General features: G+C 42.7%; 1 protein-coding gene across 1 annotated transcript; it reads right to left on the bottom strand.

The window, feature by feature from the left end:
* Positions 1 to 982: 982 nt before the first annotated feature.
* LOC111969276 (adhesion G-protein coupled receptor G5) lies at positions 983 to 23,467 on the bottom strand. Its single transcript, XM_023995305.2, has 14 exons — positions 23,029 to 23,467; positions 11,777 to 11,871; positions 11,201 to 11,647; positions 10,998 to 11,049; positions 6,826 to 6,940; positions 6,618 to 6,740; positions 6,225 to 6,353; positions 5,528 to 5,570; positions 4,983 to 5,089; positions 4,743 to 4,858; positions 4,212 to 4,471; positions 3,990 to 4,089; positions 3,589 to 3,869; positions 983 to 1,514 (listed from the first exon to the last, which is right to left on the bottom strand). Exons 2-14 carry the CDS (start codon positions 11,841 to 11,843, stop codon positions 1,396 to 1,398), a joined length of 1,959 nt encoding a protein of 652 aa, XP_023851073.1. The 5' UTR covers positions 11,844 to 11,871; positions 23,029 to 23,467; the 3' UTR covers positions 983 to 1,395.
* Positions 23,468 to 23,829: the final 362 nt, after the last annotated feature.

The following is a 23,829-nucleotide window of genomic DNA, read 5'->3' as shown; positions in this document are numbered from 1 at the left end:
ACAGGGATGTTGGCCCATGTTGACTCCAATGCTTCCCCCCGTTGTGTCAAGTTGGCTGGATGTTCTGTGGGTGGTGGACCATCATTGATACACACAGGAAACTGTTGAGTGCGAAAAACCCAGCAGCATTGCAGTACTTAACACACTCAAACCGGTGCGCTTGGCACCTACTACCATACCATGTTCAAAGGCACTTAAGTCTTTTGTCTTGCCCATTCACAATCCATGTCTCAAAGCTTAAAAATCCTTCTTTAACCTGTCTCCTCCCCTTCATCTACATTGATTTGAAGTGGATTTAATGAGGGATAAGGGATCATAGCTTTCACCTGGCTTCAACTGGTCAGTCTATGTCATGGAAAGAGCAGGTGTTTAATGTTTTGTACACACATTGTAGTTGTATACAGTGCAGGTATTTCGCTTATGAATTGTTAAGATCAATTATTACATATTTTTGGAGTTGTGCATTCAAGCTAAGGTCCTGGTGTTCTTTTCTTATACAGTAAACTTTTATTGAAGCAATATACATTTACAGCCACACAAATACAATATTACAATACGTTTTCAAAAGTTGCAAAATATATACACACAATAATGGCAGTGGCACAACCAGTCATGTTTTCTAAAAAATAAATCTTTGTCCAATAAAGTGCAAAACATAGTCCAGTAACTATGATCTGAAAATACAGTGTTTGTCACAGAATAGAGCAAGTTGKCAAKTTCAGCCAAATGTCATTGTACAATGCCTGCTGTCTTTCAGATGATGGCCTGAGTGACACTTCTATGAGTCCTTTTCTGAGTAAAGTAACTACCATTCTCTGGAAAACTATGTATGAAAGTTTTCTACATATGTGATTCTACAACATGATGAATGGGTAAATGACAAGACTAAGAKGCTAAAGTGCTACTTCAAAAGTTTGAAATGAGCGATGACAGATATCTATGAAATGATAAGTTTACACAGAATAAAACAAGCTTATCAAGGTTCGCCCTGGGCTTAAAGCTGAAATCTGTAGGGGTGAAACTGCCACATCCGTTTGCAATATTACAACAAAGACGTTACTTCAAATAACGAACACACATTTTTTTCATTGCACATGCGATAGATGAGCAGAGTACTATGATATTTTTTTTACCAGGATGCATCTCTGCCCCATAATAAAAGAATAACAAATGTGCCTGGAGTGACCAGTGGCGCTGTTTCACCTTATGTGAATTATAGCTTTAAGCTTTCATTTTGACAGTATTTTTTTTACAGTCACTCAGATATGTGTATGGAAATGGCTTGTATAGTGCAATATTCTGAATCTCAACCCCAGAGTTGGAATGTTCTGAGTGACAGAGGTACATTGCTCCTCCTTTAGCCTACAAAAAAAATGGTATCCCATGTACCCCAGCTCAGCTCTTCTCCTGCAGCATGTGTTGCCTGGTGGAAGATGCTGTGCTACCATCCAAACTAGACCTCGATTGTTTCCGAATCCGATCAAGAATGTAGAATCGGAGCATCAGGAAGAAACCTATGGGACAGACCACACAATGTTTCAGATTAGTTCTGTGATGGACCAATAATACATTACAGAAGCTAGAATCTATGCTCCAGAATTAGATTCCAGATTCTGAATTCAAAACAGCCTATAATCAACATCATTCTAAGCTATCTGTAACAGCTAAATGCTTAATGAATGTCACTTATTATCAACAGTAGTGAAACAAATGACATGGGAAGAAATCCATATACACTACCGGTCAAAAGTATTCTCATTCAAGTTTTTTTTATTTTTTTTATTTTTTTATTTTTTACATTGTATAATAGTGAAGACATCAAAACTATGAAATAACACATATGGAATCATATAGTAACCAAAAACATGTTCAACAAATCCAAATATATTTGAGATTCTTCAAATAGCCACCCTTTGCCTTGATGACAGCTTTGCACACTCTTGGCATTCTCTCAACCAGCTTCATGAGGTAGTCACCTGGAATGCATTTCAATTAACAGGTGTGCCTTCTTAAAAGTTAATTTGTGTAATTTCTTTCCTTGTTAATGRGTTTGAGCCAATCAATTGTGTTGTGACCCAGTAGGGGGGGTGTACAGATGATAGCCCTATTTGGTAAAAGACCAAGTCCATATTATGGCAAGAACAGCTCAAATAAGCAAAGAGAAACGACAGTCCATCATTACTTTAAGACATGAAGGTCAGTCAATAAGGAACATTTCAAGAACTTTGAATGTCTGAAGTGCAGAACTTTGAAGTGCAGTCGCATAAACCATCAAGCGATATGATGAAACTGGCACTCATGAGGAATGGAAGACCCAGAGTTACCTCTGCTGCAGAGGATAAGTTCATTAGAGTTACTAGCCTCAGAAATTGCAGCCCAAATAAATGCTTCACAAAGTTCAAGTAACAGACACATCTCAACATCAGCTGTTCAGAGGAGACTGCCTGAATCAGGCCTTCATGCTCAAATTGCTGCAAAGAAACCACTACTAAAGGAKACCAATAAGAAGAGGAGACTTGCTTGGGCCAAGAAACACGAGCAATGGACATTAGACCAGTGGGAATTTGTCCTTTGGGTCGGAGTCCAAATTGGAGATTTTTGGTTCCAACCGCCATGTCTTTGTGAGACGCGGTGTGGGTGAACGGATGATCTCCGCATGTGTATTTCCCACCGTAAAGCATGGAGGAGGAGGTGTTATGGTGTGAGGGTGCTTTGTTGGTGACACTGTCTGTGATTTATTTAGAATTAAAAGCATACTTAACCAGCATGGCTACCACAGCATTCTGCAGCGATACGCCATCCCTACTGGTTTTGGCTTAGTGGGACTATCATTTGTTTTTCAATAGGACAATGACCCAACACACCTCCAGGCTGTGTAAAGGCTATTTGACCAAGAAGGAGAGTGATGGCGTGCGGCATCAGATGACCTGGRCTCCACAATCCCGACCTCAACCAAATTGAGATGGTTTGGGATGAGTTGGACTGCAAAGTGAAGGAAAAGCAGCCGACAAGTGCTCAGCACATGTGGGAACTCCTTCAAGACTGTTGGAAAAGCATTCTAGGTGAAGTTGGTTGAGAGAATGCGAAGAGTGTACAAAGCTGTCAAGGCAAAGGGTGGCTYTTTGAAGAATCTAATATAAAATATATTTTGATTTGTTTAACATTTCTTTTGGTTACTACATGATTCCATATGTGTTACTTCATAGTTTTGATGTCTTCACTATTATTCTACAATGTAGAAAATAGTCAAAATAAAGAAAAACCTTTGAATGAGTGGGTGTTATAAAACCTTTGACTGGTGGTGTAGGTATTTTAAAAAGGTCACACCAGCAATAAAGAGCAGCTTTTTTTGTGAACTTCTAGCAGACAGAGCTATACACTAGCTTCTAATCTAAGCATGTAGCTAATAGCTAGTGAATACAACCGGAAATCGGTTGCAGGGAGGTTTATTCCCTGATATGCGGTTGAACCAGAACACTTTTACAGGGCATTGTTTCAAAGCAACACAATAGACGGTTGGCTCTGACAYCCTCCTCTAGTCATGTGACCATATTAACCTTTTGATAGACTCAACAGAGGTGGACCTACCCTGTAGGGAGTTGAGGATGCAGAAAAGGAAGAGGATGAACTCAGAGAGCTGTCCAAAGTCCAAGAATCCCAGGCCCCACGTGGTCCCGAACAGGCAGCTGAGACCCCAGATACTGAGGAACGCCACCTTGTTCTTCCGCCACTCGTCTCGGTTCTGGATATTTCTCAGGACCAGGAAGAGCATGATCAGACCAGAGAGGACCACTACAGCCAGGAAGGTCAGGTTGATGAAGTAATGGGCTAGTAGGCCTACAGAGCGTGGAGACACATCCATCCAGCACCTAGAAGACCATYGTGAAAAAGCATGAATCACTGGGCTAACTTACTCATCACCTCAGTCAAATGTCAAAACTTMAACTACTGTTCATCTTACAGGTACAGTAGATCCAAAGTGCACTCACATCAAGTAGGGGTTGTTGACATCTTCACTGGACACAACCTCTATCACACCATAGACTTTTCCAATGGCAAGCAGTACAATGACCGGAACAGCTGGGAGACCTGGACAGAGGATSAAAATGATGGTAACAGTCAATGGTTTAAAGGTGTATTCAAGTCCATTGTATTCATCTACCAATTGGCAGTGGAATATAAACCAATTKTTTGTGTATGTTTCCACTCACCAAAGCCAACCAGGTGCCAAACATAAGGATTGGGGGAGGGGCTGAACACCATGTAGACCAACCAAAAAGTGTGAAACACTTCAATAAACATCCAGGAGAAGGAACTGAGCAGAGCATAGTGGAGAGCCGCTCCAAAAACCCAGCATGCCTTGTTACCTCCCACGTTGGCCACAGTTCCTGTCAGGAAGAAGAGGAGGCTAAGAAGGAACAGTGCCATGGCCAGACCCCGATGGACCGCATTGGACTGGTCCTTCGCTCTCCTGCCACAGTGCAAGAAGAGGAGAGAAAGTTAGTGAGAGAGATGGAGGGAGGGAGGGAGGAAGGGGAGGGGGGATGGAGGGAGGGAGAGAGAGTGGGTAACTGCTATGAAACGAATATCACTCATATTTTTCAAGCATTTAGGATTTCCCATGATCTCAGATATTTGCACAACATGATTAGGAAGTATTGTCACATGTTGAGGCCTGGTAGTAGATATTATGCATAGGACAGGCTGCAGGGAGACAGATCATTGCATGTGAGGAGAAGTACCTCTGTGTGTTAAGGAAGTAGATGAGGACAACACAGCTCAACGTAGAGGCAGCACAGCCCATTGATGTAATGACAGTTAGYGCCACCAGATGGCGGACTGGTCCTGGTTCCAATTGCTGAGGTGAATAGAYGACAAAACCAAGMTTAGGCCTACTATTACCAATCTACTTGAGATGAGTTCTTATTTATTTATTCAAATGATTGCCCATGTAAATATTCTAGATAGAGGTTATAGCTCACCACTAGGATGGCAAAGTATGTGAGATGATTACAGTGGCACTCTGTGTCTTCCACACCTTTCTGTATGGTCTCACAACCTTCCTTTTTCCATGTGACCTCTGCTGGATCTGCAACAATTAAACCAATACCAATAGCCGTAGCAAGACCTGGAAATGCTAACACTGCATAATTAAGCGTTAAGGCCCAAGGTGGTGTGGTATATGGCCAATATACCACATGTAAGGGCTGTTCTTACACACGACGCAARGAGAAGTGCCTAGATACAGTCCTTAGCCGTGTTATATTGGCCATATACCACAAACCCCTGAGGTGCCTTATTGCTATTATAAACTGGTTACCAACATAATTAGAACAGTAAACATGTAATTTTGCGTCARACCTGTGGTATATTATCTGATATACCACGGCTTTCAGCCAATCAGCATCCAGGGCTCAAAAGACCCGGTTTATAATCATGAATAAACATCCTCTATATTCAATACAAATAATAATATAAATAAGTACGCTATTATTGCAACCAAGTTTAAACAGGCTTCTTTACAAACCTTTCTTTGTGTCCCAAGAAACACATGTTCTTGAGTGACTTGTCTGAAAAAGATAAGTTACAAAAGGGAGATAAGAGGCAAGTAGGGACWAACATATTRAATTCACCACTAGATGGCGACCTGGATACTGAACAACAACACATACCAAATAATGTATATCTGTCTGGCATGCAAGATTAGCTTCAATCATATTTTACAAGTGCTACTGTTGACCAACACACTGAGTCAGACCAGAAAGGATCAAGTGTGCAATTATGTGAACACAACATTTTCAATTTAATTGATACACCAGAATCAATCAAAAATATCTAAAAGTGATAACAATAAGACCATGCTGAGATAAAGTACAGAAACACTAAACACTACAACCAKACAACAGAAAGTTAACTTTACTCTAACTGTACAACTGTTTAAGGATACAAATCTACTGTACTCAGGGGCAACACCCCTGTGATGTACAGTATTGAATAAAAAGCTACTTGCTACAGTACAATTGTTAGAGTGACTATTTCTGAGATGAAGCAGACATCTTTTTCTACAAATCTTTCACATTGTTTCCTTTTGTTTCTGAAAGGGCTTTTGAAGTGGTTTGTGCTCGGAGGGTTTGAGACAGTAAAATACATCAAGGGAAGGAAATGGCGTGCTTCAAGTCAACTAAGACACACAGATGCATTCAGGCAAGCACGCACACACTTACTGGTATTGCAGAATGATGGAAACCAATCCTGATTGGCTCTGGAAGGTTGGTGATGATCTCATTCTCCACAGTGATTCCCACCACATCTTCTAGAATCCTGATGTCATTCTGGTCTGCCTTAGAACACCCCTGTGAACACAACAACCAGAATCACAACCTCACTTCATACTATACGGATCGGTTTCCCCGGACACAGATTCAACTTCGTCTTGGACTAAGAAGCATGTTCAATGGAGAATCTTCATTGTCTAATTCTTAGCTTAAATTATGTCCGGAAAACCGGTCCTGCTATAAGGAAGCATTACCAATGGTTTGGTGTTTTAGTGTAAACTGTAATGTACAGTTTACATAGARTAGGTTAGCAGCCAAGTGAAAAACCCAATTGGCTCTTACCTGGAATAAGATACTGTTTTTGAAGTAGGTGCAGACAACCTTGACCTTTTTCTTTTCTGGAGGTTTCAGACAAGAAGGCAGGTGAACTGATGGAATCATTTGAGGAGGAACTCCTTGAGGCGCCTGCACAACACCAACACACAAGTTAGTTATAATAATCATATAACATTACGTGTTTGTGTGTCTGTGTGTGCGTTTATGGTCTTACAGGCAGAGTGATGTTGTAGCCCTGAAAGTCTTCCTCCATCTCCACCACAGAGCTCAGGGCACAGGGCAGCACCACGTTCCCCAGCACCTTGGACCTCATCACTGTCTCCTCTATCCTACAGACCAATACAGACAGTATTTACAACCCACTCTATCTCATACAGGTCATTTCTATGCATTACATACAGTGCCTTTGGAAAGTATTCAGACCCCTTGACTTTTTCCACATTATGTTACGTTACAGCCTTATTCTAAAATGGATTAAATAGTTTTTCCCCGCCCTCATGAATCTACCCAGAACACCCCACAATGACTAAGCAAAAACAGGCTTAGAAATTGTAGCTCATTTATAATAAAGAAAACCCTGAAATATCACATTTACATAAGTATTCAGACCCTTTATTCAGTACTTTGTTGAAGCACCTTTTGGCAGAGACTACAGCCTTGAGTCTTCTTGGGTATGATGCTACAAGCTTGGCACACGTGTATTTGCAGAGTTTCTCCCATTCTTTTACCTTTATTTAACTAGGCAAGTCAGAACATATTAAGAACAAATTCTTACTTTCATTGACGGCCTAGGACCAGTGGGTTAACTGCCTTGTTCAAGGGCAGAACGACAGATTTGTACCTTGTCAGCTCAGGGATTCGAACTTGCAACCTTTCGGTTACTAGTCCAACGCTCTAACCACGRAGCCGGTCTTCTCTGCAGATCCTCTCAAACTCTGTCAGGTTGAATGGGGAGTGTTGCTGCACAGCTTTTTTCAGGTCTCTCCAGAGATGTTTGATCGGGTTCAAGTCCGGGCTCTGGCTGGGCCACTCAAGGACATTCAGAGACTTGTCCCGAAGCCACTCATGCGTTGTCTTGGCTGTGTGCTTAGGGTCCTTGTCCTGTTGGAAGGTTAACCTTCACCCCAGTCTGGGGTCCTGAGCTCTCTGGAGCAGGTTTTCATCAYGGATCTCTCTGTACTTTGCTCRGTTCATCTTTGCCTCGATCCTGACAAGTCTCCCAGTCCTTGCCGCTGAAAAACATCCCCACAGCATGATGSCACCACCACAKTTCACTGTAGGGATGCTGCCAGGTTTCCTCAAGACTTGACGCTTAGCATTCAGGTCAAAGAGTTCAATCTTGGTTTCATCAAACCAGAGAATCTTGTTTCTCAGAGTATTTAGGTGCCTTTTGGCAAACTCCAAGCGTGCTGTCATGTGCCTTTTACTGAGGAGTGGCTTCTGTCTGGCCACTCTACCATAAAGGCCTGATTGGTGGAGTGCTGCAGAGATGGTTGTCCTTCTGGAAGGTTCTCCCATCTCCACAGAGGAACTCTTGAGCTCTGTCAGAGTGACCATCGGTCAGGTCACCTCTAGGTCACCAGGCTGCTCGTTATGGCYCTCACCTGTCACCATCGTTACATGCACCTGCGCGTCATCAGACTCACCTGGACTCCATCACCTCCCTGATTACCTTCCCTCTCCCTTTGGTTCCTTCCCCAGGCGTTATTGTGTCTGTTCCTAGGTCATGTCTGTGCGTTGTTTGTGATACGTGTTGGTTTCATTTACTTATTAAAACACTCACTCCCTGACCTTGCTTCCCGACTCTTAGCACACATTGTTACAGAATAACGCCTCACCTAAGGGAAGCATCAGGGAGTCTTTTTTTTTGTGTCAGTGTAAATGACGTCAGGTCCGGGAGCCACTACAGGCTCTCATGCCTCAGCCGGATCGCCAGGCTCTCATGCCTCAGCCGGATCGCCAGGCTCCCCTGCCTCAGCCGGTCTGTCAGGTTCCCGCACCCCAGGCGGCGACAGGTTCCCGCGATCAGCAGGGGTGACCGGTCCGCTCCTGATCCCCGGAATCGTCCCTTTGGTTGGCGTCCTGCTGCTGGACCCGAACGRGCCAGGGAGGGGGTACCGTCACGTATGCTCTCTCTCCGGCGCTCTAGGTCACCATGCTCCTGCGTCTCAGCCGGATTGACAGGTTTCCTGCGCCTTAGCAGAGGTGACCGGTCCGCTCCTGATATCCGGGATCGTCATTTTGGTCGGCGTCCTGCGGCTGGAGACGTGCGTCTGGGAGGGGGTACTGTCAGGTGTGCTCCCTCTCCGGKCTCTAGGTCACCAGGCTGCTCATAATGGTGCACACCTGCCACCATCGTCACGTGCACCTGCGTGTCATRAGACTCACCTGGGCTCCATCACCCCCCTGATTACRTTCCCTATATATGTCACTCCTTTTGGTTCCTTCCCCAGGCGTTATTGTTTCTGTTCATGGGTCATGTCTGTGCGTTGTTTGTGTTACGTGTTTCATTTATTTATTAAAACACTCACTCCCTGAACTTGTTTCCTGACTCTCAGCACACATCATTACAGCTATTGTGTGTACAGTCGTGGCCAAAAGTTTGCATATACTCCAGAATGTGAAGAGTGATCAGATGAATTGCAATTAATTGCAAAGTCCCTCTTTGCCATGCTAATGAACTGAATCCCCCAAAAACATTTCCACTGCATTTCAGCCCAGCCACAAAAGGACCAGCTGACATCATGTCAGTGATTCTCTCGTTAACACAGGTGTGAGTGTTGACGAGGACAAGGCTGGCGATCACTCTGTCATGCTGATTGAGTTCGAATAACAGACTGGAAGCTTCAAAAGGAGGGTGGTGCTTGGAATCGTTGTTCTTCCTCTGTCATCCATGGTTACCTGCAAGGAAACACGTGCCGTCATATCATTGCTTTGCACAAAAAGGGCTTCACAGGCAAGGATATTGCTGCCAGTAAGATTGCACCTAAATCAACCATTTATCGGATCATCAAGAACTTCAAGGAGAGCGGTTCAATTGTTATGAAGAAAGCTTCAAGGCGAGCAAGAAAGTCCAGCAAGCGCCACGACCGTCTCCTAAAGTTGATTCAGCTGCGGGATCGGGGCACCACCAGTACAGAGCTTGCTCAGGAATGGCAGCAGGCAGGTGTGAGTGCATCTGCATGCACAGTGAGGCGAAGACTTTTGGAGGATGGCCTGGTGTCAAGAAGGGCAGCAAAGAAGCCACTTCTCTCCAGGAAAAACATCAGGGACAGACTGATATTCTGCAAAAGGTACAGGGATTGGACTGCTGAGGACTGGGGTAAAGTCATTTTCTCTGATGAATCCCCTTTCCGATTGTTTGGGGCATCCGGAAAAAAGCTTGTCCGGAGAAGACAAGGTGAGCGCTACCATCAGTTCTGTGTCATGCCAACAGTAAAGCATCCTGAGACCATTCATGTGTGGGGTTGCTTCTCAGCCAAGGGAGTGGGCTCACTCACAATTTTGCCTAAGAACACAGCCATGAATAAAGAATGGTACCAACACATCCTCCGAGAGCAACCTCTCCCAACCATCCAGGAACAGTTTGGTGATGAACAATGCCTTTTCCCGCATGATGGAGAACCTTGCCATCAAGCAAAAGTGATAACTAAGTGGCTCGGGGAACAAAACATCGATATTTTGGGTCCATGGCCAGGAAACTCCCCAGACCTTAATCCCATTGAGAACTTGTGGTCAATCCTCAAGAGGCGGGTGGACAAACAAAAACCCACAAATTCTGACAAACTCCAAGCATTGATTATGCAAGAATGGGCTGTCATCAGTCAGGATGTGGCCCWGAAGTTAATTGACAGCATGCCAGGGCGGATTGCAGAGGTCTTGAAAAAGAAGGGTCAACACTGCAAATATTGACTCTTTGCATCAACTTCATGTAATTGTCAATGAAAGCCTTTGACACTGAAATGCTTGTAATTATACTTCAGTATTCAATAGTAACATCTGACAAAAATATCTAAAGACACTGAAGCAGCAAACTTTGTGGAAATTAATATCTGTGTCATTCTCAAAACTTTTGGCCACGACTGTACATTGCTTTTGGGCATGTGATAGTGATATAGAAACTGCTGTACAATAGATGGACGTTTTGTGTACAAACCAGCCACCACCCACTAATCACAATGAGCTCAATTTTCTGTTTGTGGTCCTAAGCTCTGCAGCTCACTCATAATAGATGACATCATACTTCACTACTGCCCGAGTATGTTTACAACCACATCTTGTCATGCTGGTTAGTCAACTCAGGAGGATAGGCATAGCCATAGAGGATAAAGGAGTTTGAGATGTGACATGGGGGGGTGTAATTCAAAACAAAGAGGTAAAACTTACATGTTCACCTTATCACCAGATCCCTGACTCGCCTCATCACAAAACTCGTTTTCTGAAAGGCAAAGAATCCATTCAGAAACAGTGTAGTATTTATATTTTCAAGACTGTATAACACAACCAAAATGTACTTAGATGAACACAAAAATTATTAAAGTTGATTTCCTCATCAGACAATTTAACTGACAACCTAAAGGCTTGCTTACTGCAGTTGATAYTTTCGCCAAAAAACTCATAGGCTGGGTGTGTTTTGTAACTTATGATATCATCCCGTTGTGTCGCGTTGAGTATCCCGTACGTCGAAATCCCTTTGTTTTCGCCTTGGGACAGGTCAGTGCAGCAGTTCCCCTGTAGACCAGACGGCCAGCACAGAGTGTGGTTCTGTCCTTTCACCTCTACCCAGAGCTGGTCCAGAAGGGGCTCCCAGTACACACAGAAGGGTCTCTCTCTTGCCTCTGGGCTCGGATCCAGCTTGATGACAGAGGAGTTCTCACATTGGGCCGTTATCTCACCTCGGATGGACAGGSAGCTCTCATTGGCTGAGATGGTGATGGTGCCACAGCCCCTTTTCAAATCGTGAGCCAGAGTTAAGAGCCCGTTGCCATGGCGCCAGGTTCCACACATTTTGAAGTCCCTGTCATTTTCCCCTGATCCTGTTTGGACAATAGTTTTTGAGAATTATTTATGTTTTACTTTTAAACTTTTTAAGAAACAGAATCCCTCTCAGTTCATACAYTATTTTGCTTTATTTGTAGGACATTACAAATAAAATGTTCACTTACCTGATGCAAAGAGGGCAAAGAGAAAGATCATCCACAGGGTCCCTCCAAACCCCTGGTTGGGCTCCATTGTTACTGTATGGTTTCACCTTTGACCTCTATAGAACGGCAAGAAGAATAACACATTTGTAAAACATGAATACTGCTCAACTTTAATTAGTGTTCTGTGAAAAGCAGGATAGATCTGTCCCAGAGTGATTGCAGTCAGTCTTTCAAACACATATCTGTACCATTCCTTCCAGGGGCGATTCTCTAATTATTTACCCTGTCTTCTCTAAACAACACATTTCCTAGACACCATTCCTCTTCTTAGATACACTTATTCTTATTTWTTTTTTWWWAATAATTAACTATTTCCTTATCAATAAAAACATTTGTTCTAAAAATACATTCAGTGTCCTTTATTGAGTTTGTATCAATGAGAACACTCTTTCCTTCCAACGATCACACMGACACCAGTCACTGTGTCTTGTATTCACTGAGTCTTCAATGACAAGTATGTGTTCTGAGGTCTCACAGATGCAGACTTACCAATGAATGAAATGCTAATTCACTGTATTCACACTAATTCCCTTTTTGAGAAAATATCTATATCGTATTAGCTATTCTGCAGAAGACATGTAAAACCCATGTGGCTGCTGCCATGGAGATCGACATATCTTCCCACAGACACACGCCACAGTCTTTTATTTCAAATCCAACTGAGTTGTAGTAGCAGACAAGTGACCTACATGTGCACAATTTAAAATGTTGGGGAAGCTACTCTGAAAATATAGTTTACCAAGCTACACTCTTACAAAAAAAGGGTTCCAAACAGGTTCTTCAGCTGTACCCATTGGAGAACACTTTTTGGTTCCAGGTAGAACCCTCTGTATGAAGGGTTCTACKTGGAACCCAGGACGGTTCTACCTGCAACCAAAAAGGGTTCGTCAAAGGGTTAGAGAGCACCTTTCTTTCCTAAGAGTGAATAGAGATGACGTCACACTGGAAGAAATTAAGCTACGCTAAAGCTACCCTGAAGAAAATGTAGTTTACTTAACTAAAGTTACTTGGGAAAAGTAGTTCACTACACCCAAACTACTTTGTGAAAAATMATCATATGTAAWTCTGAAATGTCATAGACTACAAATTGCAAGAACAGATCACTTGGGTAAAATGTTACAGAATGTTTAATTTAGCCTATTAAACACAAAAATTGTGTTTCAAGTAAGAATTATGCAGGTCTAATGCCGAAAAATAAAGGAAATTCTTGCCTACTTCACCCATATTTTATTTTTGTTAAAAAAGTAGTGTGTAGTTCCAGTAGTTAGCTACACCACTACATGGAAGCTAGCTAAGGGTAAATTTCGCTACATTAGTAAAATATGTTTAGTGAGARCTAGCTCTAATTTGGCTAACAGAGCAAAAATCCCATCTACTGGTATTAAGGTAATTCTTGCAGGGAAATGGTCTTCACGCTGTACGACTCAGAGGGCGGTATATGGTGTAGATGTCTCCCACATTACCTCAGGAGGAAAGATTTGAATCTTTATTTATTATTTTTATTTCTTTTTTATTTCACCTTTATTTAACCAGGTAGGCTAGTTGAGAACAAGTTCTCATTTACAACTGCAACCTGGCCAAGATAAAGCAAAGCAGTGTGACACAGACAACAACACAGAGTTACACATGGAGTAAACAATAAACAAGCCAATAACACAATAAACAAGTCAATGACACAGTAGAAAAGTCTATATACAGTGTGTGCCAAAAGGCATGAGGTAGGTAGGTAGGTAGGCAATAAATAGGCCATAGGAGCGAATATTACAATTTAGCAGATTAACACTGGAGTGATAAATGAGCAGATGATGATGTGCAAGTAGAGATACTGGTGTGCAAAAGAGCAGAAAAGTAAATAAATAAAAACAGTATGGGATGAGGTAGGTAGATTGGGTGGGCTATATACCGATGGACTATGTACAGCTGCAGCGATCGGTTAGCTGCTCAGATAGCTGATGTTTAAAGTTGGTGAGGGAAATAAAAGTCTCCAACTCAGCGATTTTTGCAATTCGTTCCAGTCACTGGCAGCAGAAGACTGGAAGAAAGGCGAGATATACCTTCTGGAATGTGTGCTACGGGTGGGTGTTGTTATCGTGACCAGTGAACTGAGATAAGGCGGAGCTTTACCTAGCATAGACTATAGATGACTGGAGCCAGTGGGTCTGGCGACGAATATGTAGCGAGGGCCAGCCGATTAGAGCATACTGGTCGCAGTGGTGGGGTGGTATAAGGTGATTTGGTAACAAAACAAATGGCACTGTGATAGACTGCATCAGTGTGCTGAGTAGAGTATTGGAAGCTATTTTGTAGATGACATCGCTGAAGTCGAGGATCGGTAGGATAGTCAGTTTTACTAGGGTAAGTTTGGCGGCGTGAGTGAAGGAGGCTTTGTTGCGAAATAGAGAAGCCGATTCTAGATTTGATTTTGGATTGGAGATGTTTAATATGAGTCTGGAAGGAGAGTTTACAGTCTACCAGACACCTAGGTATTTATAGTTGTCCACATATTCTAGGTCGGACCGTCCAGGGGTTGATGCTAGTCGGGCGGGCGGGTGCGGGCAGCGAACAGTTGAAATGCATGCATTTGGTTTTACTAGCGTTTAAGAGCAGTTGGAGGCCACGGAAGGAGTGTTGTATGGCATTGAAGCTCGTTTGGAGGTTAGTTAGCACAAGTGTCCAAGGAAGGGCCAGAAGTATACAGAATGGTGTTCGTCTGCGTAGATCAGGGAATCGCCAGCAGCAAGAGCGACATCATTGATATATACAGAGAAAAGAGTCGGCCCGAGAATTGAACCTGTGGTACCCCCATAGAGACTGCCAGAGGTCCGGACAACATGCCCTCCGATTTTGACACACTGAACTCTCTGCAAAGTAGTTGGTGAACCAGGCGAGGCAGTCATTAGAGAAAACCAAGGCTATTGAGTCTGCCGATAAGAATTCGGTGATTGACAGAGTCAAAAGCCTTGGCCAGGTCGATGAAGACGGCTGCACAGTATTGTCCTTTGTCGATGGCGAGTATGATATCGTTTAGTATCTTGAGCGTGGCTGAGGTGCACCCGTGACCGGCTCGGAAACCGGATTGCACAGCGGAGAAGGTACGGTGGATTCGAAATGGTCAGTGATCTGTTTATTAACTTGGCTTTCGAAGACTTTAGATAGGCAGGCAGGATGGATATAGTCTTAACAGTTTGGGTCTAGGTGTGCACCCCCTTTTAATAGGGGGATGACTGCGGCAGCTTTCCAATCTTTAGGGATCTCGGACGATACGAAAGAGAGGTTGAACAGGCTGGTAATAGGGGTTGCAACAATGGCGGCGGATAGTTTTAGAAGAGAGGGTCCAGATTGTCTAGCCCAGCTGATTTGTACGGTTCCAGGTTTTGCAGCTCTTTCAGAACATCTGCTATCTGGATTTGGATAAAGGGAAGCTGGGGAGGCTTGGGCGAGTAGGCTGCGGGGGGGGGGCGGAGCTGTTGGCCGGGTAAGAGTAGCCAGGAGGAAGGCATGGCCAGCCATTGAGAAATGCTTATTGAAATTTTAGATTATCATGGATTTATCGATGGTGACCGTGTTACCTAGCCTCAGTACAGTGGGCAGCTGGGGAGGAGGTGCTCTTGTTCTCCATGGACTTTACAGTGTCCCAAAACTTTTTGGAGTTAGAGCTACAGGATGCAAATTTCTGCTAGCCTGTTTTCCTGACTGGCTGCGTGTATTGGTTCCTACTTCCCTGAACAGTTGCGTTGTGGGACTATTCGATGCTATTGCAGTCCACCACAGGATGTTTTTGTGCTGGTCAAGGGCAGTCGGGTCTGGAGTGAACCAAAGGGCTATATCTGTTCTTAGTTCTTATTTTTTGAACGGGCATGCTTATCTAAGATGGTGAGGAAATTACTTTTAAGAATGACAGGCATCCTCGACTGACGGGATGAGGTCAATATCCTTCAGGATAACCGGGCCAGGTCGATTAGAAAGGCCTGCTCGCAGAAGTGTTTTAGGGAGCGTTTGACAGTGTTGAGGGGTGGTCGTTTGACGCGGACCCATAGCGGATACAGGCAATGAGGCAGTGATCGCTGAGATCCTGATTGAAAACAGCGGAGGTGTATTTGGAGGGCAAGTTGGTCAGGATAATGTCTATGAGGTGCCCATGTTTTACGGATTTAGGGTTGTACCTGGGTGGTTCCTTGATGATTGGTGTGAGATTGAGGGCATCTAGCTTAGATTGTAGAACTGCCAGGTGGTTAAGGATATCCCAGTTTAGGTCACCTGACAGAATGAACTCTGAAGCTAGATGGGGGGCGATCAATTCACAAATGGTGTCCAGGGCACAGCTGGGAGCGGAGGGGGGTCGATAGCAGGCGGCAACAGTGAGAGACTTATTTCTGGAGAGATTAATTTTTAATCTCTTTACACTACAAAAGTATATTTCCTGGGACTAGTTTGTGTCGTCAAAGTAGTGTAGTGTAAAGAGGCCCTACGATTGAGGCGACAGGACGGGATTTTAGCTAGCTAACGTTAACAATGCTAGCTATTTTTGACAAACTTTGCTAGCTAATGGCAACATTAGAGAGATGGCAAAGTAAATTTGACGACATGATAATGATGGCAAAGTTGTGTCCTACTAATTATTTGCCTACTTTAGCAATGCCATCGTAATTTAGACTAAATAGTCATTAGTCCCCTTTCAGAATGACTYGACATCAGTCAACTTTTCGGCAGCAATATAGTGGACAGCGGCTTTAGAACAMTTATTACAATGGCATTACACAAAGGAATGATGGCAGTGCAAGCTATTGGCGACATGCTTTGGTTTCTGTGGGAAAACTGTACTCCTCCATAACAGAAGACAGACAAAAACTGCACACAGCCATTGAACCACAATCTAGTGGGGTTTGCGAAGGAGACAGTTTACGTACAACATACCTAAGAAACCTGTCACCTGCAAATGATACACACGTACAAGCACTGAGCTAAATGTTGACACAGAAAGGTTTCCTATAGGTGAAGGCCTATTCTCATCTATGCAAAAATGTATTTATTATGTAATGAGTGTGAGCACCAACACAAGTGAGATATCGATCKATCCCACAATAGGCCTACTGTAAAAACAGCATCATATGACAGATGTCACAAACAGAACAGTGAATGCCGTTTTCTATAAAGTATGTCTGGATTGTGGTGTCTGTACTTCCCTTTATGGTAAGGTGTGACTTCCCGGTGGTTTCAGGTGTTGAGAAACTTCTCCATTTCCACAAACTTTTCTCCTTTGACTGTTTAATTTTTTTTTTTTTAACCATGTCTTTACCTATCCTGCTTCCCTACACAATATTTGTACTTTGCTCAGAACTTATCTCACATAATCTAACACAATGGGGTCAGGTCACACACGTCTGCAATACTACTCTTCTCCATGTTCAACCACTCTTTKTTCCTTTCTAAGCATGGCCCCCTTGGCAAAAGACCATACTACTAATAAACTATACACGGTTTTGTACTTCGAAGTATTGCATTGTGTAATTCCAGTTAGGAATTCGTTGTACACTTCAGGAATAAGGATGGGCATTCGTTTTAGTTTTAGCAGCAGTAGCAGTTTGTCTTCTTGCACTGGGGCATGAGGGGGACTGCAGTAAAATGCTCTAACTCAGTGGTATTCAAACTTTTTCAACAACAAAAACATTTGTTCATAAGCACTTCTCGGGACCCCACCCAAAATATAATGAAACAACCTTAAAATAGTTACATCAACATTTTTACATCAACAAATAACCTTCAATTCCTTACATTTCCATCTCTTATCAAAATTAAAAGAAACAAAAATAGAAATAAATACATTTACTCAAAATATACAGTACCAGTCCAAAGTTTTGACACACCTACTCATTTCAGGGTTGTTAAAAAAAAAAAAAACGATTTTCTAAATTGTAGAATAATATTGAAGACATCAAAACTATGAAATAACACATATGGAATCATGTAGTAACCAAAAACGTGTTAAACAAATCAAAATATATTTTATATTTGAAATTCTTCAAAGTAACGACCCTTTGCCTTGATGACAGRTTTGCACACTCTTGGCATTCGCTCAACCAGCTTCATGAGGTAGTCACCTGAAATGCATTTCAATTAACAGMTGTGCCAGTTAAAAGTTAATTTGTGGAATTTCTTTCCTTTGAGCCAATCAGTTGTTTTGTGACATGGTAGGAGTCGTATACAGAAGACAGCCCTATTTGGTAAAAGACCAAGTCCATATTATGGTAAGAACAGCTCAAATAAGAAAAGAGAAACGACAGTCCATCAATATTTTAAGACACTGAAGGTCAGTCATTGCGGAACATTTCAACTTTTAAAGTTTATTCAAGTACAGTCGCAAAAACCATCAGAGCGCTATGATGAAACTGGCTCTCACAAGGACCGCCACAGGAAAGGAAGACCCAGAGTTACCTCTGCTGCAAGAGGATAAGTTCATTAGGAGTTACCAGCCTCAGAAGTTGCAGCCCAAATAAATGCTTCACAGTTCAAGTTCAAGTAACAGACACAATCTCAACATCAACTGAATTCAGAGAAAGACTGCCTGAATCAGGCCTTTCATGGTCAAAATTGCTGCAAAGAAACCACTACTAAAGGACACCATATAGGAAGGAGGAGAATTGCTTGGGCCAAGAAACACAAGCAATGGGTATTAGACCAGTGGAAATCTGTCCTTTGGTCTGATGAGTCCAAATTTGGATTTTTGATTCCTACCGCCTGTCTTTGTGAGACGCAGAAGTAGGTGAACGGATGATCTCCGCATGTGTGGTTCCCACCGTCAAGCATGGAGGAGGAGGTTGTGATGGTGTGGGGCTGCTTTTCTGGCGACACTGTCAGTGATTTATTTAGAATACAAGGCACACCGTCCCATCTGGTTGGCACTTAGTGGGACTATCATTTGTTTTTCAACAGGACAATGACCAACACACCTCCAGGCTGTGTAAACAGTTATATGACCAAGAAGGAGAGTGATGGAGACGACATTCGCTCACTCACCCGACCTCAACCCAATTGAGATGGTTTGGGATGGAGTTGGACCGCAGAGTGAAGGAAAAGCAGCCAACAAGTGCTCAGCATATCTAGGAACTCCTTCAATCAAGACTGTTTGAAAAAGCATTACAGGTGAAGCTGGTTGAGAGAATGACAGAGTGTGCAAACTGTCATCAAGGCAAAGGGTGGTTACTTTGAAGAATCTCAAATATAAAATATATTTTGATTTGTTTAACACTTTTTTGGTTACTAGATGATTCCATATGTGTTATTTCATAGTTTTGATGTCTTCACTATTATTCCACATACAATACAGCAAAAATAAAGAAAAACCCTGGAATGAGTAGGTGTGTCCAAACTTTTGACTGGTACTGTATATATGTTTTTAGTGTCTTTCTCAAACGTTTTTATATTGTCCAACACATCAATCTGTATTCTTAKTTTTTTGTTCCTAAAAAATGTAGAAATACTAAATAATAATAATTTGGCGACCCCGACTTTGAATACCACTGCGAGTCTATGTGAAGCTCTGCTGAACATACCAGTAAGATCTACGCATCAACCCACCAGGCAGGTCTAAACTTTATGCTTTTTATCGCCTTTGCATGACCTACTCCCTTGTAGCCAAGTCAACAAGCAGTGTTGCACACCTTCCCTATCTGTCAAACTACAACTAAAGTGGGCATCAGATAATTTGCCAAKAAGTTGAAGTACAAAAACAGTGTAACAGTAGTGTTATTATCATGCAAAAAGTGAGCACAATAAGAGAGGTCTTGGTTATTTGTCCATGAGTAAATGCAATACAGCACATTTATGAAAGTATGAAGACAACGTCAAATATCAGACAATCGTCAACAGCATGGTCTTTATGGATTATACAGTGGACTATACCTTAACCATACTTATAAGAAATGCACAGTCTCCCCCACCACATAATCAGACTTCACATAATCAACAAGTGCACACACGGTGCTCAGTTCTCTTCTGTTTGAGAAGGGCGAACCCGACCTCCACCCAGTCTCTGCCCCCACCCCCTCTCCATTGTTCAAGCCGAGGGCCTAAATGCAGTGAAAGAATGTCACTTTTCACTTCTCAACTTTGTATGTGTGTGTGTGTGTGTGTGTGTGTGTGTGTGTGTGTGTGTGTGTGTGTGTGTGTGTGTGTGTGTGTGTGTGTGTGTGTGTGTGTGTTGACACGGTTCAGACAGTTATAAATGCTCAAGGCCACAAAGCATATTGTATAGTAGCTAGCCAAATAACGCATGAGCTTGGTGTCAAATATGAGTCATTGTCATTGTGTAAGCAACTTAAGTTTACATTTTGATACTTCTGATGTGACAGAGGTAAATTCACACACACAAAATCAGAAAATATATTTGAACTACTTACTGTAATATTTTTTCACACTTCCCCCACCCGTTTCACCCTTTCTTTTCAAAGATGCTGCATGTGTGAAATTGTGGCCTCAATTGAAACTTCCGCTATCCCTTGAACTCTTGTTCAAACATTTTTTTCTTTAATAAGCTGCAGTATTTTAAGCTGCAACCCTTTTTTCTTTAAGCTGCAGTATTWTGATGTATTCAACAACAGTGATTSWRKCGATCTGTCACGGACAGCATCTGTATATCACTTCAGAGTAGTATAGCTCTGAGTGGCAAAGCAGTCAAAGCAAGTGTGAGTCAGACAGACATGCAACAAGCTTTACTCCACCACCTTTTGCCTGAGAAGAGCAAACAGAGAATAAACGCCCCGCTATGGCAGAGAAATGCGACCTGGTCCGTGACATCAGAGCTAAACAAAAAAGCTCTGTTGTGGCCCTAAGCTAAACAAAGAGCGTGAATAAAGTTCAAGGGTCAAACGATGGTCCAGCATCTGCTTTAGCTATGTTGACCAGTGTCCCCTCAAAGACCTGATTTCAGCCATTTAGATGAACAGGTGGGCAGAGTAGTTGGTTCAGATCAGAGATGAAAGCAAAGCTAGGAAACTCAGCTGTTTCAAGAGGGCCAAAACAAAGATGAAGGTACCAAAAATATTCACATTTACTACATTTTAATTTAGGGGTAAACAGTTCATCCAGTAATTTAATATGACTTTAATATTYCTTCCTTCTGTGAGGAAGCTATGGCCCAGTAAGCATCAACATTGCCAATGGGGTGGGAGGTAGCTTAGCGAAAAAAAGAAAAAAAACTAGAGTCGATTTTATTTTACCTTTATTTAACTAGGCAAGTCAGTTAAGAACAAATTCTTATTTTCAATGACGGCCTAGGAACAGTGGGWTAACTGCCTTGTTCAGGGGCAGAACGACAGATTTATACCTTGCCAGCTCGGGGATTCGATCTTGCAACCTTCCGGTTACTAGTCCAACGCTCTAATCGATGTCCGTTCCCCTGCGGGAATCTAATTAGCATAAGAAAAAAATCCCCATAAAAATCTATCAGTTTAACCTAGAGATACAGTGCATACGGAAAGTATTCAGACCCCTTGACTTTTGTTACGTTACAGCCTTATTCTAAAATTGATGAAATCGCTTTTTTCCRTTATCAATCTACACATAATCTACCATAATGACAAAAACAAAAAACTGAAATATCACATTTACATAAGTATTCAGACCCTTTACTTAGTACTTTGTTGAAGCACCTTTGGCAGTGACTACAGCCTCGAGTCTTCTTGGGTATGAGGCTACAATCTTGGCACACCTGTATTTGGSCAGTTTTTCCCATTCTTCTTTGRAGATCCTRTCAAGCGCTGCCAGGTTGGATGGAGAGCGTCGCTGCACAGCTATTTTCAGGTCTCTAGAGATGTTCGATCGGGTTCAAGTCCGGGCTCTGGCTGGGCCACTCAAGGACATTAAGAGACTTGTCCCGAAGGCACTCATGCGTTGTCTTGGCTGTGTGCTTAGGGTCCTTGTCCTGTTGGAAGGTGAACCTTCGCCCCAGTTTGAGGCCCTGAGCGCTCTGGAGTAGGTTTTCATTAAGGATCTCTCTGTACAGTATTTTGCTCCGTTCATCTTTCCCTCCATCCTGACTAGTCTCCCATACCATTCTGCTGAAAAACATCCTCACAGCATGATGCCGTAACCAACATGCTTCACCGTAGGGATGGTTGTCCTTTTCCCCCCGATTGCTCCGTTTGGCAGGGCGACCAGCTCTAGGAAGAGTGCTGGTGGTTCCAAACTTCTTCCATTTAAGAATGATGGAGGCCACCGTGTTCTTGGAGACCTTCAATGCTGCAGACATTTTTTGGTGCCCTTCCCCAGATCTGTGCCTCTACACAATCCTGTCTCGGAGCTCTACGGACAATTCCTTCGACATCATGGCTTGGTTTTTGCTCTGACATGCACTGTCAACTGTTAACCCCCAACAACAACTGCTACCTGGGCGCCTATGATGATTAAGGCAGACCCCCGCACCTCTCTGGTTCAGAGGGTTTGGGTTGGGTTTGGGTTTAATATGGGAGACATATTTCGGTTGAATGCATTCAGTTGTGCAGCTGACTAGGTTTCCCCATTTCCTAAGGTGCATTTAGTTAATGCCAGTAGTTATTGAACTTTGCAGTCTTTTGCATGCATTTTGTCCCAATGTTTATAGCAACAATTGTAATCTGCTGGTTAAAAGGCTTATACTGATACAGGAACTGTATTATTTTGCCAACCTGGCAAGCAAGCAGACAAACATTAAACGGCACCAAAACCATCACCCATCACCCAAGCATTGGTATAAATACTAGCAGCACCTCATTCTTCGATTCTGCATTTCACAATAGTAATARCATTAAATTATGCCTACTAAAAGTAAGAACAGATAGAATTTTGACGAAATTAAGCCAAAATCAACTGTCACATACTTCAGAGCAAGTTKTTTATGTGTTGGTCAACCTGACAAAGAAAGTTATCTAGTTAACGGAACATATTCCTGTCAACAACAGAAAGAAAGAAGAAATGAAAGAAAACACAAATGTAAGAACTGGTTTGTAACGGGTTGTAGACTAATTTAGCGCAATGTGAAGCAGGCCAAATCTGAGGTTCACTATTAGARCCTAAAATACAGAAACACCTGCCTCTACTTTGTCAATAAATGAATTGACTACACACTGCATTTATTAACCGGTAGGCTACACATGTGTTCTGGTGAAATTAGGAAAACAATTAAATATCACAGATGAATGTAGTAAAAAACGGGTTTACATTTGTTTTGTTTTTGTTACCTTTTACACAGTCGGACCCCGTCTGCGCCTCTGCTGAACGTGGTGGTTATGGTTTTCCGTCGATTGTTTTCCGTCGATGTCTGAAGATGTGTGTCAGAGGTCCTCCTATAAGCGATGCTCTTCACAACTCCACACGCGGACTCTACGCTATTGACAGAAACATAAACTGACCGTGTGAAGTGGAAGGCGAAAAAATCCGGATACTTCCCCAAAGCTCAGACACACACTCACACTCACAGCAGCGTGTGAAAATGAGCTCAGTCATACATGACTGAAAGTTACTCTTTCAAAGACTCGGGTATTTTTAAATGTCATTAGGCAACTTTCAGACACTTCAGACCATCCGTCACTGCACTGGCACCCGTACTACACAGTACAGCCACAAAGAAAAGGTCCAGTATTGTTTGAGCTGCCTAACCCTGTACAGAAAGCCACTCCTTAGGGAATAGCTGTCAGCACGGACAACGTGTGAGCGCCAGACTGCCTGCGGGTGGTTGGTAAGAGGAGGGCCACTGTTTGGTGAGCTTTCTCTCTACAAGAAGAATAGAAAGTAATAGGCTATTCACTATACAATCTATTGTAGGCTATAACGTGTTCCTAGCTCTCACTTTCTGTATGTTTTCTTAGAGAACGTCATTATCTATAAGTGAAGTCTACATACTACTGTATGTCTTAATGTTATGCTCTGTTATTTCCCCAAGGTTATCAGCAGTAGGCTCGCCAACTGTGATATTGTGCCACGTTAATGTTTAACCATGGGTAACAATTACCTGTAGACTTTGACAATTGACATTTTGTCAA

This window comes from Salvelinus sp. IW2-2015, linkage group LG10 (genome assembly GCF_002910315.2).
Source record: "Salvelinus sp. IW2-2015 linkage group LG10, ASM291031v2, whole genome shotgun sequence".
Taxonomy (NCBI): domain Eukaryota; kingdom Metazoa; phylum Chordata; class Actinopteri; order Salmoniformes; family Salmonidae; genus Salvelinus; species Salvelinus sp. IW2-2015.
This window is presented reverse-complemented; position numbering and strand designations above follow the sequence as displayed.